Source organism: Microtus ochrogaster, chromosome 21, assembly GCF_000317375.1.
Source record: "Microtus ochrogaster isolate Prairie Vole_2 chromosome 21, MicOch1.0, whole genome shotgun sequence".
NCBI lineage: Eukaryota > Metazoa > Chordata > Mammalia > Rodentia > Cricetidae > Microtus > Microtus ochrogaster.
The window spans coordinates 13,326,981-13,344,568 of NC_022022.1; the positions used below are offsets into that span (position 1 = coordinate 13,326,981).

Here is a 17,588-nt window from a genome sequence, read left to right on the forward strand (position 1 = left end):
ACCCAGTCACTCAGTCACCCAGCCACTCAGTAACCCAGTCACTCGGTCACTCAGTAACCCAGTCACTCAGTCAGTCATGCAGCCACCCAGTCACCCACTCAGTCACCCAGCCACTTAGCCACCCAGCCACTCAGCCAGCCACAGAGTAAGAAGGAAAGAAAGAATATAGAATTTAAAAAGGTAAAATATAAGAGGCAAAACATAGTTAAAGAGAAACGGGATAATTTAAATTAGAAAAACTGGCTAGAAACAAGCCAAGCTAAGGCTGGGCATTCATAAGAATAAGTCTCCAGGTATATATTTGGGAGCGGAGTGGCAGGACCTCAAAAGACTTATAAAAAAAAAAGAAAAGAAAAAGAACAACTACACCTGGGTATGCCTGACTTAATGGGAGCCGACCCTTCAAAGAGGGACTAGAGCGCTGGTGGAGGCCAGCTGCTCCCTGCTGACTCTGAGGAAATAAGCCACTATGAGCTCAACAGCTGCACGGTCAGGATTTCTGCTGACAACCACAGAAGCTTGAGATGACCCTGAGCCTCAGATGAGCTGCAGCCCCAGCCAACACATTAGTTACAGCTTTGTGAGGCCCGAGCACAGAAGCCGGCCAGGCTATGCCAAGAATACTGATCATGGAAACTGTGAGATAACTCAGCAGCCTGGGCGATTCATGGAGTCAGCAGTTCCTCACTGCCCCTCCCTGCTTCATATGGAGTCTACGGCCCTTCACGGAAACACAGCTCAGTCATCCCAAATAACTCTGTAGAAAAATAAACCAGGACTTAAATTCTTTATGGTAGAAGAGCGTGAAAGAGCAAGAGAAAGTGAGCGAGAGCAAGACACACATACACACACACGCACGTACACACACACACACACAGATATGTTATCTTATAAGCCTTTTAATAAAAGCACAAATCTAAAGCAGTTTTATGCTTTCCCTGTGACAACTCTTAAGAGTGACATGAAAACATTAAACAGGGAATTCTTTCTTGTTTAGAAAGAATTAGGGCTGTCTAGATTTGGGTAGTCTGTATATTTATTTATTTTTCATTAATGATCTCTCCTCTATATGGCAGGTCCTGAAAAAGAATGCATTTTTTTTTTAAGTTTTTCAAGATAGGGTTTTTCTGTAGCTTTGGAGCCTGTCCTAGAACTAGCTCTTGTAGACCAGGCTGGCCTCGAACTCACAAGGATCCACGTGGCTTCTGCCTCCCAAGTGCTGAGATTAAAGGCGTGCACCACCACCGCCCAGCTAAGAATGCACTCTTGAGGGAAGAGTGAAGTTTCTGATAAAATAATAGTATAACTGCACCTCTTGCAATGTCATTTATTTATGCCACATGCAAAGCTGCGAACTTTCCAAATGAGGAAGGCAGGGAGGGTTGATTTTAAAACGTAAAAGCCTTCAATTTCAGGCTGCCACTGTTGGCAGCAGGATCCTCATGAAACACTTTTCTGTGACAGCAGGGAAATCATTTTTGATGGTGAGAACTTCCTAACTGGGGGTGACAGCAAAAAGAAAGGAAGGAAGGAAGGAAGGAAGGAAGGAAGGAAGGAAGGAAGGAAGGAAGGAAGGAAGGAAGGAAGGAAAGAAGGAAGCCAAATGGCACACAGGACTGCGGTTCAATCCCTACTCACTTTGCAGCTCACCAGGCTGAGTCCCAAATACATAGATCTCTGATATGAAGATATCTTCTATCTCTATTCATATCTGAACAACTGATAAGCCCAGCCATTGCCAGTAACTTCGAACTACTGCACTGGAAACAAAAAGGTATCGCTGGCACAACGGCAGCAACATGCCTGTGAGTAAACCTGGGAAGGGATCTTCAAAGTTTGGATACCACTACCTCATAATTTAGGGAACACTGAGAACTTGGGATGACTTCACAGGTTTCTTACTGTTTCTCCTGATGCTTTATGCTTGACTTTAATTTGCAAACACTGTTTAATTTCAAATTAAAAACAAACCCCTCAAGACTGACTTTTATAAAGCACTGAATGTTATTATTAAACAGCTACCTAATGCATACCTTAAAAAGTGCTGTGCCTAAGCTTTGACAGAGCCAAGGGTAAACGTTGCCATGGGGCAACACATTCTTGTTTAAAGTAACTACTTTTCAGCCTTCGGGCAAGATCAAGTATAAAAAGTGTTCTTACATGGACATGACTCTGATCTGTCATGTCATGCTGTGATCTGACCAACAGGGTTATCAGAAAAGATGAACTCTGACAGGTCACACAGAAGATATTTCCACAAATCAAATTAAATCCAAACTACAAAGGTTTGGATTAAAATCTATTATACACATAGTTTAAGTTTCCAATACAAGTTATGAATAGAAAAACCCACAGCATTCAATCCTGTAAATTACAAAATTCTGCAATTGGGCAGCTTCTTATGGAGTATATGATTGAATCTAGAATAGCAGGCTTTTTATTAACTTTTAACACTAATTAATATTGGGCAGGTGAAATGTTAAATAAAAAAGGAAGGGCTACACAGATATTCACACAGCACGCAGAATCTGGATGCAACCCTACCAGATGAATCTAGCTTCTTCCACGTAAACAATTATAAGGCCATCTGAATACTCGGTCAGGAACGCTTCAACTCAACACCTGAACAAGGTGTAACCTCTGATTTTCATATTTACTATGAGATGAAACTAAGTTTCTAATACAGCTTATTAGGCAGTCCAAATCTAAATGGCCTCTGAATCTGTAACATCAGATCTGCTTGTTATTTAGTAATCTTTGCCCTTCGGTTCTGAAAACTCCCTTTGTATCATAAAGCAATCTATAGAATGTCAATTCCTATTTTCCTTACTAACTTGGCTTATAACATGCTAAAAGCATCCTGGGTCAACTATCCCTGAAAAGACATTTAACCACACAGAAACTTAGAAAGGAACAAGTCCACATTCACAAATGACAAAGAAGAACCATAACCCAAACTCCCAAGCCTCAACCTAGGTCTCCAGAATTCAAAACACTACGGGGAGCAAAGACACTGTGTCAGGCTGAGGGTGAGGGTCCTAGTGTCCTGGAGGATCTATCTCCTGACACACTGCTGCACATAACACCACTGTTCTGGAAAATGAGGATGCTAAATTCAGGTGTTAGGTAGGGGTGGGGATGCTTCAGAAGTATGGGCATCAGAACCACGCTTTAGAGACTGACAGGAAACAGGAATTAGAAAGGACTCATAGATCAGGATACTGTGAGCAAACGCCCAACAAAGGCAACCGGGGGCAGAGTGTCTCCCATAAGTGACAAGCTAAAGTGCGGTACTATACATGGAGATACTACAGAAAAAAAAAAACAACTTTGAAAAGCAGGCAAAGAAAAGCAGGCAAAGAAAAGCAGGCAAGAGGCAGAAAACAGAGCATTTTGATCCTAAGAGATTTATTCTGGAAGCATCAGTAAGGCGCCCATAGGTTTAGCAACTTTCTATGATGTCTACTTAATAAAACTGCCACATAAATACTTTCACTGTACTTTGTTATGTAAGTCAGGTTTTCATCACTGCAACAAATATACCGAGATAACCAAATGATAAGGAGGACAGGTTTATTTCAGGTCACGGCTGTCATGGGCAGAGTCACTGTTTTCAGGCCCACAGCAGGGCAGCCCTTCATGGCAGAACGGATGGAGAGCGAAGCCACTCCCTGCAGAGAGCACCAGGGAGCGAAGCACAGGAGAAGGGGCCAGAGCCTCTCTACTTCCTTCGGAGACACACAGCCAGCCATGAGAACTTCTCACCAGGCTGTACTTTTTAAAGGTTCCACCATCTCCCAACTGTGTTCCAATCAAGACCAAGCCTTTACCACATGGACATTTCTTCAGGTGACACTTAAGATTCAGACACTGGGGCACATGTATATATTTTTTTATTTTCTTTTTTTGGTGCATGTGTGTGCACACGCATGCAGACGTGTATGGGTATGCAGTTGTATCCATGAGACATCTGACTCTAGGGCAGAGGAAAACCAGTATGATGTCTTTGGGGTTTAAAAGGGACATAGATGATTGAGAAGCTCACCGGGGAAGACTACACCTCTCGGAACTCGGCTCTTCTCAGTCAGCACACAGATAACCATTTTAGACTTGGGGCCCAGGGCTCCCCTCAGTAAAGAACATACCCTCGACAAGGAGTTAACGTGACTCCTAACCTACACATTGGTTGTGTTTTAAAACATTAATTGGCTGTGTGGAAAAAAAAAAAAAACATTTCCCCCCAGGGAAAGAATGCAAAGGGATGTGGGCTCTGGGGGGTTTGTAATAGAGAACGTTAACCTCTGATGGTAAATATGGAACTGAGCTAGCAATGTTCTTTACGGAAAAACCCAGTGAGTGTCACATGAACACAAACCTACTCCTGGACTATGATCCTATCAACCAAAACCCTGCTTCCTCTTTACTGGCCGGGCATGACCCTATCCTTACATAGTCAAGTCATGAAAAAGGGAGTTGAAACCCTTTACATACACTAATAATTAAGGAATATTTACGATCTCTTTGTGCATGTGTGTGTGTGTGTGTATAGGTATGTAGAGCAAACACAAATTTCTAAATAAATCTAACTGAATTAGTGCTCTGTATAGGGTCCTTAGGACTTAAGAAAAGGTGGTTCACTAAAAACTACTGAATGTTTGTAAATGATAACATTACAGCCGGGTGGTGGTGGTGCACACCTTTAATCCCAGCACTAGGGAGGCAGAGGCAGGTGGATCTCTGAGTTCGAGACCAGCCTGGTCTACAGAGCTAGTTCCAGGACAGGCTCCAAAACCACAGAGAAACCCTGTCTCGAAAAACCAAAAAAAAAAAAAAAAAAAAAAAAAAAAAAAAAAAAAGATAACATTACATAATAGAACCTTAAAAGTGAAAATTTCTTTTTAGCATTCCTGAATCATTTGGTTTCTTTCATAGTTCTAAATATCCCCTCTGCAAGCATCTCCCAACTAGGTTCTTCATCTGAGCCACTGAGCACAGATGACTGGAGTGAGGACCACTTAGTCCCCAGGATAATACAGGCCCAGCATGTTCTGGATGCACAGGAGAGAAACACTCATTACCTGTAAATCGATGCCTTATGAAACCACAACCTCCCCCAGAATGCTAGTTAGAAAGGGTGGCAGACTGACTTGTCAATCTCCATCTCCCAGTACAGTGGCTTTAGATACGATGCACATATGATTTTAGAATGTAACTACAGGGCAACAGTACTCCAATTCATTCTGTTTCACAACATGAAAACTTACACAAGCAACAGCTAAGATTCTGATAGACTGTTTTCTTCTATCTCAGGTTGCCTAAAGAATTGTAAATGTAGCCACTTGAAAGGCAAACCACAACGGAAATTGTTAGGGAACACCCAAAAACATTTCTGAAAAAGATAAAATGCCTGCCGTTTCTCATACATGACTGTATGAAGATTGAGTAGCTTCCTATGTGTGCTGTTTATTAGAAACCACAAATAATTAGAACCAAATTACAATTTACCTAAACTGGGCTCGCAGTCAAATCACTTATGTGTAAACAATGATTGTGATCGCTTACAATAATGTTACTGCATAACTCATTTTTCTTCTGGAAACAGCCTTTCTATTTCTTGCCTCTACTTATGAACATTGCTTGTCATTACTAAAGCCTCAAAAACTGGAGAATTTTTTTCCTCAACATGGTAAGAAATAAGTGTATTATTTAAAAAGAAGTTTTATTTGTATATCTACATGACTTTTTTAAATAAGTACAAAGCACAGTAAGAATGCTAACTTGTAAACCTCAAAAAAACATTAAAAAAAGTCTAGCAAGGCTTCAAAAACACACCTGTAGCAATGCACACTGCTGTGTCCTGTTATAGATCTCCATCAAGCATGAGACTCCTTTTCATTCAAGGGAAACACAACAAAGTCAACGACAGCATTTAAAACTTGCAAGGACACAACTGATGGATTCGGCTTTCTATTTCCTTCTGATTCCAGCTTTATTCATGGGAGAAGAAGGGAGCAAAGCACTGTAAACCTCGGTCCACTTCCCAGGAGACAAAATCATTCTCTGTCTCTACATTCCATCCCGCTTTTCACTGGGAAACAAAATTCATCACTGCATAAACCAGTTCTACCCAGAAACTCTTACTACCCTTTGCTTGTATCATCCGATGCTGAGAGAAAACCACCAACTATGGGAAGTAACTTTTGGGATCAAGGGGAAAACTGAGTCTAGTTAGAGGAGAAAAGGCAGGGCAGGTTTCCAAAACACATTTTACCTGGGCAAAATGACACATAAAACCTGTAAGAGGTAGGAGAGAAAATACTTCTGTTCTGTTGAGATAACTTGAGATAAGGTCTTGTTGTCTAACCCACGCTATCCTCAAACTTGAGGTCTGCTCCCTCGGCCTCCCAGGTGCTAGGATCACGGTGCCTGTCACCGTGCCCAGCATCTACAGGTTCAATACTACGCTAGAAACTACAGAACTTCCTCACAAGCCAGCTGCTGAGTGTGGCGCTCCTCACCCAAGCATGGGTTTTAAAGGAAAGACAACACTAAGTTGGTACTTTATATAAAGTTTAGAATTTCTTGGGTATGTTCATGGGGAGACAGCAGGGGCCCTCTTGCTCATTGTTTCTACTTTTAGATCTCTGTTCCCCCCACACCCTCCCACCACACCTCCCTTAAAGGGCAAGGCCATTCAATCACTGATGGGCTAACCATTTGAATACCAGGGGCACAATTCTTGGTCACTCCCCTTCAGTCACTGAAGAGCCGAGCATCTGGCTTTCTACCTGTCACCTCTGCTCTTTCTTTATTCTTTAAGTATCCACATGGACAACCATCCTTTGGTCTCTATATAGTGCTCTTTTTCTCCATCTTGCTAAATATAACTCAGACCTTAGATCTTGATTTTAAACATGTCTTGCTATTTTTATATGTCTCGCTATTATTATTTTATTTGTATTAGTGCTTTGCCTGCATGTAAGGGCACACATGCACACATACACACACACACACACACACACACACACAACGGAGTATGGTTTGTGCTGGTTAACTACTCCTAAGCAGGGGCCTGCTTCGGAGCAGGGCTGACACATTCAGTTAATTTCTTTCTATTATAATTCCTACTTTGCCCCCATCACAGTAGCACTGATCTGGGAAAATGGCACGCCTATTAAATCCAATTCTTCCTACCATTCTATAACTTGTACTCAGTAGCTAAATAAGACCAGAGGAAACATACAACCATACTAGTTGTTTTTATACTAAATTCAAGACCACAAACCTCAAAGTGGGTCCTGGGTGCTGCCAGGCAATCACACTTTTCCCCTTTACGGGGAAAGGCTTTGAACGTAGCTGACTATGGCTAACACACACACACACACACACACACACACACACACACACACACACACACACGGTATCTCTGATGCTCTCTGACCAGGCTTTCATTCTCACCTCTCTCCCCAGCGTTTGGTGTAAGTGACCAATCATCCCAAGAGCATTTGATGGCGTGGATTATTTCTTCCTGCTGAAAGCAGTGTGTTCCTGCCTCTCCTGCCTAGCTGCACTGCACAGTACATGTCTTATTATCTGCTTGTATAACCATTCGCTTTGCTGGCTCCCCCATGGGGGAAGGTATTTGCTATGTGATCAACTGCCCAGCTGGGTAGGTACCACAGCATTTGCTGAATGGCCTTCAGATGGACTGCAGTTATCCACTAATGTGGGATTCCCCTCTGGATGCTGTGAATACCATGGTTAATGGAGGAACTGCTTTGGGCCTATCGCAGAGCTATAGGGGAACAGAGCTATAGGGGAAAACTAAATGGAATGCTCAGAGAAAAGAGGTGGAATCAGAGAGAAGCCATGTAGCCCCGCTGGACAAATGCCGCAACTTTACCCAGTAAGCCACAGCCACATGGCAATACACAGATTACTAGAAATAGGTTAAATTAATATGGAGTTATCAATATACAATCCTGTATCTACACAGCCACTGCCTACTGGGCGCCTCCACATGAATAACTCAGCAGCATCCCAAAGCAGCAAGGAGCAGCACACAGTCGCTGACCAGAGTGCCCTTCCAAAGGGAGGGAAACACTGCTCTTCCCATAGTCTCCTCTCAGTGACAACACAACTCCTCCGTCCATCCCAGGTAGGAGCTCTAAGCATTGCCACGGCTCCCATTCGCTTAACCCTGACCCACACATCCATATCCATGAGCAAATCTCCATAGTTCTACTCCATTCTCTGGCTTTATTCGCATCTCTCCATTGCTAGAGTAGACCCATCTACCAGGTGTCTCCCCTGGTTCGTTATGGCAGCTTCTAGATGGTACCCCCTGCACCCTCAGTTTCATTCAAAATAGCTTCTTTCTTCTTATATTTATTTATTTTATTTTACCCAATTAATTAATTTATTGGCAACAGAAGCTCACTATGTGGTCTGGTTGATTGCTAACCAAGCTGACCTAAAACTCACAGAAATCCACCTGTCTCTGCCTCCTGAGTGCTGGGATTAAGGGTGCCACCATGCCCAGCTAAAAACCATTTTAAAAACTTCAAATCAGGAGGCTGAAGAGACAGCTTTGTGGCTATTAGCATTTACTGATCAGTTCCCCGCACCCATCTGGCAGCTCACAACTATCTAAAATTACACTTCCAGGGGCTCCAAAAAGCTCTTCAGACCTCCACAAGGCACCAGACATACTCATGGCACACAGACATACATGCAAGTAAAACACTCACATACATAAAATAAATAAATAAAAATACAAATCAGGGTAAGCGGGTGCAGATAAGTGACGGGTGCTTGCGTAGCATGCACAGGCTTTGGCTTGGTCCCCAGCAGCACAAACAAAACATATGGACCAAGGCTCACTCATGATTTCCCACTGCACTGGAAATTAAATCCGACTTCGGAGCCCTGTAATTTTCCCTGACATATTTCTTTAGCTTCATCCCAAACCACTCTCCTCCTGCCCCTGGGCTCCGGCCACACTGGGCCTCCCTTAGGGCAGCTGTTTTTAACCATGTGGCTTTTTTTTTTTTTTTAAAGAACTGGTCCCTAGGCTGGAAAGCTTTTGGTGACATTTAGTTGCAGACTTGCCTTATTCAACCTCAGATGACAGCTCAGAGACTACCATGAGGTCCTCTTAGTTCTGCACAATAAATAATCATTTCATATCGGAATGTCAATCTATTGATTTGATTTTCTCTCCCGTGTGGCAAGATAAGTTTGTTGTGTGCATATATACATTTATCTGTTATTTATTTTTGTTTGTAGAATAAATGAATAAGAACATAACAAAGAAAGAATTTTCAAGTGGAGTTAGAAAACATAACTCTTACTTTTGTTTTTGTTTTTACTTTTATGTTTGTTTGTTTGTTTGAGACAGGGTTTCTGTATGTAACAGCCCTGGCTGTCCTGGAACTTGCTCTGTAGACTAGAGTTGGCCTCAGACTCACAGAGATCCGCTTGCTTCTGCCTCCTGAGTGCTGGATTTAAAGGCTGAGTCACCAGTGCCTGGCTAGAAAATATAACTTTTTAGAATGAAAAAAGCCTAAGTTCTTTTGACTCAAATCTGAAGTGTGCCGATTTCTTTGCCAGGAAAACCATACGGTCGCTTTAAAGTAACAGGACAACCATGTGCCCTCACAGAGCTGCAGGGACGCATGAGGCAGACTCAGGACATCACGGTGAAGAGCTTTGTAGAAGTAGCTAGAGGAAAGGACTGCACACAGCACGGGAGGCAAAGCGGGCCATGTTTCCTGAAGGGCTGCTGTTTGCACTAAGCTTCTTGGAAGGATGTGGAGTTGGGGTACACACACCTGCAAAAGGGTGTATCAAATGCAAAAAGAGCTTAGAGAGAGAAAATGGGGATAGGAGAACAGAGTGTTCATAATGTATTTATGAAACTGAAAATAAGTCAGGAAAGTGACACCACTGGAGAAGAGACAGTGAATTGAGGTGAGGCAGGAGGGAAGGAGGGAGCGGCTAAGAGGGTTAAATAATATCAGGGAAAGGAAATTATTATGGACCTTAAACTTTATTCGGAGATAAAGAGTAGGGAAGACCTGAAAGCAATATAACTGCAGTATGTCACATAATCCCCATCAAAAAAATGTCACTGCAGCATGAGAAGTAGAAGAAGGCAGGGAGGACAAAGAGGCCATCACAGTTTTCCAAGCAAACCACCGCAGAACTTGGGTGACAAACAGAGACAGAGCAAAGGGAACGCTAAGAGCATACTCTTCAAAACCACCAGGAGTAACTAGGACCATAACACACAATAGAGCAAAAGTCCACCGAAGGCCCCAACTGCCAGGCAGGCAGGCACAGGCGTCACCAGGCTGGTCAGGGGTCTGTCACGTCTACACTAATATGAAAGAGCTTGGTTAAGACCTCCAAAGGTGAGGGGAAGGCACGGGGAGCTTTAGAAAGGCTTCCATACGCCACCTGCCTCCGTGTGCAGACAATCAATGAATAATCTGCATGTTTAAAATAAATATTCTATTTTTAGGGCAGAAACTGAAAAACAACCACTTCTAACTTTAGCACTGCAATCTATGACATCGCTCCTAGTCAACCCGGAGCTGCAAACAGTCATTACGGTCTCTCTTCATCAGTCTTCATTTCCATTAGAAAAACTTCTACTAAGAGCGGAGGTGCGGAGAAATGACAGTGCTCTGAGACACGGCATGCAAATTTTAAAATAATTAAATGTTGCAAGATAAAAGAACGTTTTAATGTTTTTAAATAAAAATGAAGCCAACAGTAAAGTTTGCTTTAGGACAAAGGGTCTGATATGATAATAATATTGGCTACACAGCACACCTCAGCAAACAGTCACCAGGATGGACGTCCCTACACACAACGTGTTTATGAGGCCCTGGCCTCACGGTAAGTGAGGGAAGGAAAAAGAAGAATGAAACTGTATAACCCAAGGTAGTTCTAGCAGAGGTAACATCCGTACTAGAGTGTGACATTGTCACATCTAGATATAAACTATAATATCCTAGCTAATGCACTTTATACTGCTATTATTTTATTCCATAGCTATAGTGTACGGTTTAAGATTTGAATTATGATCAAAGGCTTACATGCCAAAAACCAAAAGGAAATGTTAAAATTCCAGACAAGGTATAAATGGGAAATGCATGAAAATGTAAAGAGGAGAAGAGCATTTGGACAGGAATTCCTTTAAATCCCAAAGGAAAGCCCACATGATAACCTGCACTGTAGATGTCTAATCACCGAGTTTTGAATTGCCCTTCCCTCATTCTAATAACAGATACTAACACAGTATGCCACTTACCTTATAACTATAAGAATGGCTATAAGAATCGAGCAGATGGGATCTGCTATCATCAACCCAAAATTCTGCATCATGATGGCAGAGGCAATTACACCAATACTCCCAAGTGTATCTGCTAGAATGTGTAAAAATACACCTAGAAAGAAAACATCATTGAGATTAACATTGTAGAACAGGGATATTTCTTAGGACGGTACTCATGTTTTCACACATGAGGCATTACATATCAGTGTGAAAACTCAGTCAGGAAGGGTACTGATGGCTTAGCGAGTGCAGAGCAGAGCACTGGTGAACTGACAGAAATCCTCTCACAACCACCAGTTCAACAGACAACTCGTATTACACTTGTTCTTCATAGAACAATGCAACTGAAAGAGTAGAGGAAATTAATTTTAAACACTGTTTATGGCATTCACCTTTACAAAGGACAAAGGTTCGGGCAAGGAAAGGACATCATGTGAAAAAAATTGGTTAAGAAAGCATTTTAATTTTGAAAATATGTACACACAGCACCCTCTGCTGGTGGTTCAAAATATTGCCTAGAACTAGAATTTCATATGGCCCCTAACTCTACCTAACCTGATATTAATACCCAAAAAGTTTCACTACCTAAATTTATTACTACGCTCAGATTCACCATGGAAAAAAGCAGGTATCCAAATACTTTTAAATGTCTAGAAAATATACGCTGACTCTCAGTATTAAGTACTAAGTAGGTCACTGGCAAACTGCTTAAGCGCGCAAATGCACTAAGATAAGTGACACTGGCCTGGGAAACCATAAAATCTCAGGGGAGAAGCTTCATATACGATTCTTTCTGAAAATACCCGACGATAACGCACTCAACATGGAGATCTTAAATGAGCAAAAAACACCACACAGCAAAACAGTCGTTAAACTTAAGTGTGCTTCACTCAGAGAAAACCATTGGTCTTCAACACCATAAACTGCTCCACATGGACCGAGCAGTTTAGAAATGGGCCAGATTCCCTGAACAATAAAAGGTAAATATGTGCAGATGTAAACTAAAGGAGACTCTGTAGCAGCTAAAACTCTGGCCACCAGTGAGTCCCTGCAGTGAGACTTCATCTGTGTTTTAATAAATACAGCTTGCCCGAAGATCTGAGAGTAAAGCAGGCCCACTGGTCAGCCTTACAGACCAGGCAGTGGTGACACACACCTTTAATCCCAGTAGCCACACTAGTTTGCCACAGAAACCGGGAGATGCATGCCTTTAATCCCAGTGGTGCATGCCTTTAATCCCAAGCCTAAAGAGGAATATAAAACAGGAGTCAGCTCTCACTCAGTCTCATTCTGAGATTCCTGGAGGCAGGATCGCCACTTCGGACTGAGGTAAAGGTAAGAGCCAGTGGCTGGCTATTTGTTTTTCTGACCTTCAGGTTGAAATCTAATTTCTGTCTCTGGATTTTTATTAATCATGCTACAAGTCCCTTTAAATCCTATTGTTTGCTGAAAAGACAGTTCACTGCCACCGTGTAGTGTACAGCGGCCACAGCACATGGCACTCGATACTATTCCTCTTCATCCGTGCAGACTACTCTGCAGAATTTTTAACGTTTGTGTGCGGATGTGTATGTACGTGTGTACATGTGTGTACATGCCACAGCACATGTGTGGAGGGCACGGGAAAGCTCGTGAGAGTCAGTTCTTGCCTTTGAACACGAGGGCCCTGAAGTCTGTACCTGGGTGTCAGGCTGGGTGGCAAGTGTCCGTACACCACAGTCACCTCACCGGCCCCAGAGCTGTTCTCCAACAAATAAATAGTTCCCTGGCAAATTCGTCTAGATAGCCAGTTTCCCTACCGTACTTTAAATACCAAAAGAATAAACTGTATTTGTATCACTTCGGCTTTAAAAAATATAATGAAAAATATTAGATGGATATAAATCAATACCCTTTAAAGTCCCTATGTTACAAAATCTTAAACATGGTAACATAGTTCTAAGTTTTCACATTCTTCAATCAGTGTTTTGGTAGGAACAAAGAAAAATAGTTCTGAAAATGAAAAAAGGGGGGAAATAATTTGCTCTTGCTTCCCCCCGAGGTTGGAAAGTCCCTGCCTACATGTAATTTCCTAGCTAGAAAGTGGGTTTTATTAGCACACATCATTAACTACTCTATTTTATTGAAACTATCCATGAAAAAAATCACTAAAGACATATAAAGTATGTTTAATTCATATAAAAAAATCACTAAAGACATATAAAGTATGTTTAATTCATAAAAAAAATCACTAAAGACATATAAAGTATGTTTAACGCATATAAAACTGAAACCGTGCAAGACTTGTAACACACCAATGAATTAACACCTCTAAAACTTGGTTCGCTAGAAGCTGAACTGGGGATGAGCAAGCAGGTGAAACTGCATTGGCTCCAAGTGCTCATGCCTACGCGTCCACAGAGCAGCTGCCCAGGAGACTTCGCTACCAGGCAGTCACAGCTGCCCATCAGCTTCCTCTCGGCCTTCTCAAGACCCACAAACTCATGGGTTTCAAATATAAACTGTTTTCATTATAATTTGTACAAAAGACGATAAAAGGCTACATCAAGCTTCCCCCCATTTATGACTCTCTGTAACTAAATGTAAGTTATTATCAAAGCTAATGATAACATTTGATACAGTTGCATCAAACAGGTGCAAAGACTTTTTAAAGCGATTCCATAGATTTTTGTAAATGGAAAACTGGTGACTAGCAGGTAGCCTAAGCCTTGAAACTAAATCTTCCCTATGAAAAAAGCACAAAAAGTAAGAATTAAACCAAGAAAAATTGAGAAAAACACATGCAGGCGAGGCTGGATCTAAAGCCACTGAGAAAACGAGACTGAAATAGAGTTAATAACAACAACAAGAGCAAGAAGCGGGAAGCAGCGAATCTGGACAATACAGTCCAGGGACACTGAGAAGGACCGGTTCATCTCCCCAGAGGGAAGTAGCAGAGTGCATGGGCAGGCTGCTCTGCTCTAGCTGGTGCTGTGCACACGACAGTAAGCTCCTGTTTAGACATCACTAATTGATGCCTTCACATGACAAAGGTCTCACTGGATTTGATTTCATTTTTAGCTCTACATTTCCCTAAAACTTAGGAAATTATTGAACACTATTCTTGAAAAAAAAAAAAAAAAAAAACTGTCATAATCCTAGGAAAGCAAACACGCCTAGAGTCCCTGGAGTCAGGCCTAGTGCTTACCATTAGCAGGGTTTTCCGATGTCTATGCTTTTTTGTGTTTTTGTGTTAATTAAATCTGTGAAAACAGCCAAGTGACAAAAACTAATATATTCAATATAGTGTGTGTGTGTGCTTTCCTAGGAAGAATAACATTTAAAATATGACTACCAGTTACTATTTAAAAAAAAAAAAAAAAAAAACAACAGAGAACTCTCGACAATTGAGAACTATGAAGCCAGTTTCATAAAATCAAGAAACACACAACTGCGTGCCATACCTTGTAAAATCTGTCTGCTGGGTCCTGCCGTTTCTTTGAAGGATGGACCACCTGTAGAGAATTAAGTTATTTTAAAACATCTTTTCAATTCCCGATCCAAACGTTTGACTTCAGATGTGATTTTGCTCAGGTCTATGACGCAGGTGTGAGTGTACAGTCATATCAGACCTACAAAGTGATGTTTAAATTTAATCAAGTAATTGAAAAGAGGTGAATCTAGAGAGGGCAATTTTGAAATATAACAAGAGTATAGAATATTCTGGATATTATTGTACTATAAATAAAAATCACAAGAAATTCAAAACATTATGAAAATCTACCAACATTGTACTGATGAAGTTTGAAGAGGTCCATGAACTAAAGGCAGGACTGACGTCAAGGTGCTGCCGCCTGTGGGACAGCAGCTTCCGGGAGAATCTATATAATGGTGCCACTTTCTCCACAGAAGACAGATCAAAGCTACCTGCGCCACTTTCTCGCAGAAGACAGTCACTACTAAAATCCTGTCTTATATCACATTAACGGCCAGAAGCACTTCCCTTTGTCCACAGGGGCAAAAGAAAGTTATTGCCACAAGTGTGCCCTGGAGTCTCCAAGGACAGAACCCAGGCTGCGGTCACAGGCGAGCAGGTGAGCTGCACAGATTTCAGCTCAGCTATGTCAAAGCGAACACTAATGTGAAGCACATAGGTTCACGGCTAACATCCTTTGTGGGAAAGACTGAGGCGGAACGTGGATAATATACATGACACGTAACCATGCGCTCTCAAGCATAGTAAACGAATTTCAAACTTTTAGATCAGTGACGTGTTCAAGAGTTTAATGCAGGGAGGGTGTCATTCTCCTAACAAAACTCCTTTTGCAGAATGAAAACATTCTCCTTATGATGAAAAGATAAAAATAGGAACGTTTCTATATTTTTTTAATATATCAGAGACCACTCAGTTTTGCAATAAAACGAAAACACACATACGTGGTAAGAGTCTTCAGTATTTGTTTAGTGGGACCATCAGGAGACCAGACAAGCTCCGCTAACGTGAAGCGTGGTGACTCGCAGGTGACAGCACACCTGACAACTACAGCAGTGGTGCTGGGCAACAGTGCAGCAAAGACACAAAAGCTACAGGTGACACAGTATGTTCCATGGTCCCACGGTACTCTCCCAAAAGATGCAGCTGCCATGGAAATCCTACTCACAGGCAAAAGCATAGCCATTATAAAAACTGAGCTCCTGAGCAAATCACCAAGTTTCTACATGTATGAAATATCTCTAGAAAAGTCATTTTGGCCAGTGCTGGCTCATGCCTTTAATCCCAGCACTCAGGAGGCAGAGGCAGGCAGAGCTCTGTGAGTTCAAGGCCAGCCTGGTCTACTGATACAAATTTAAGGTAGATTTTGTTATACCGTATACATGTATTCCAACTCTTGTTTAAGGTATTGTGTTTATATAGCTCATTTAAAAATATAATGTATAATTAAAAATTATAGATTAATAGTCATTTATAATAATCAAACTTGTGATCATGTTAGGTTTTTCTAGATACAGAGATATATTTCAGTTTGATAGATAATCTTCAACACTTCAAAGACCTATGGATATAGCATTTTAAAGGTTTTAAGAACTTAGACTTTCCTAGACAGTGAAACATGTAGCACCAATTACTTCATGAGGATGATGGGCACTGAAGAGGCTCCTTAAGGAGTTTGCTAGCTATTTGGGCAAGAAACTGCTCTTGCCTAGACTGCTTGATGGTATGCTGTATAAACTGAACATGCAGGACCCACAAAAAACTGACTGCTGAACTTGCCAAAAGAAGGTGAGATAGTCCTTCAGGGTTCCTTCTCCATCAGAGTCTGCCAGACATTGTGCAGGACACACAAGAAAGTAACTGACAAACTGCCAATAGAGGTGAAACACTCTTTCAAATTTGCTACTTTGTGGAAAAGTCTGCCTGATACTATGGGCCTGTAGGGTGAAAATGGATGCCCAAATGAAACAAAAGAACTTTGGGTTACTGTCCAGGCAGCAAGATGTCTCTGTAATTTCTAGAACTTTGGAGGTTGCTTAAATGCACTTGTTGTTTACTTAGGTAATATTATATCCTTGTTAGATCTTTGATGGAGTTGAAGACATATAGTTAATGTTATAGTTTCCCTTAGTTATGATAAAAATAAATTAGATATAAAATTTAGACTCACAAAGATAAAATAGATGGAATATTTTCTTTTACTTTGCCAGATACAAATAGACTAAAGATTGTAACTGTGATTCTTGCTTGATACCTGTTTTGTTATATGTAATTTTACTATGTTAAAGTTAAAACCTTCCTTTTTCTTTAGTCGGGAAAGGGGAGATGATATGGGATTCCCCTCTGTATGCTGTGAATATTTTTTTATTGCCATTGATTAATAAAGAAGTTGCTTTGGCCTAAGGCAAAACAGAATATAGCTAGGCAGGAAAACTAAGCTGAATACAGGGAGAAAGAAGGCAGAGTCAGGCTGTCACCACATAGCCATCCAAGAAGCAAGATGTAAGGTAATAAATCACCAGCCTCGTGGTAAAGTATAAAATAACTAAAATAGGATAATTTAAGATGTAAGAGTTAGTTAATAAGAAGCCTGAGCTAAAAGGCCAAAGAGTGTGTAATTAATATTAAGGCTCAGAGTGGCTATTTTATAAGAGGCTTTGGGAATAGGTGGGTGGAGAAAACCCTGTGCAGGGGAACCAGTGGGACAAGGAACAGCTGTAGCTACACGAGCATATGGGGAAAAGACAGCCCTTATACACTATTAGTAGGAAT

At 41.4% G+C, this 17,588-nt stretch overlaps 1 protein-coding gene across 1 annotated transcript in view; it reads right to left on the reverse strand.

Annotated features, from left to right (window-relative positions):
• Positions 1 to 17,588, reverse strand: part of Slc30a7 (solute carrier family 30 member 7) — a 63,452-nt gene that overhangs the window by 22,406 nt on the left and 23,458 nt on the right. Inside the window, exons 7-8 of the mRNA XM_005357174.3 lie at positions 14,788 to 14,838; positions 11,321 to 11,456 (exon numbers count right to left, since the gene is read on the reverse strand). Of these exons, the coding sequence (XP_005357231.1) occupies positions 11,321 to 11,456; positions 14,788 to 14,838 (187 nt within the window). The remainder of the gene's footprint in view (positions 1 to 11,320; positions 11,457 to 14,787; positions 14,839 to 17,588) is intronic.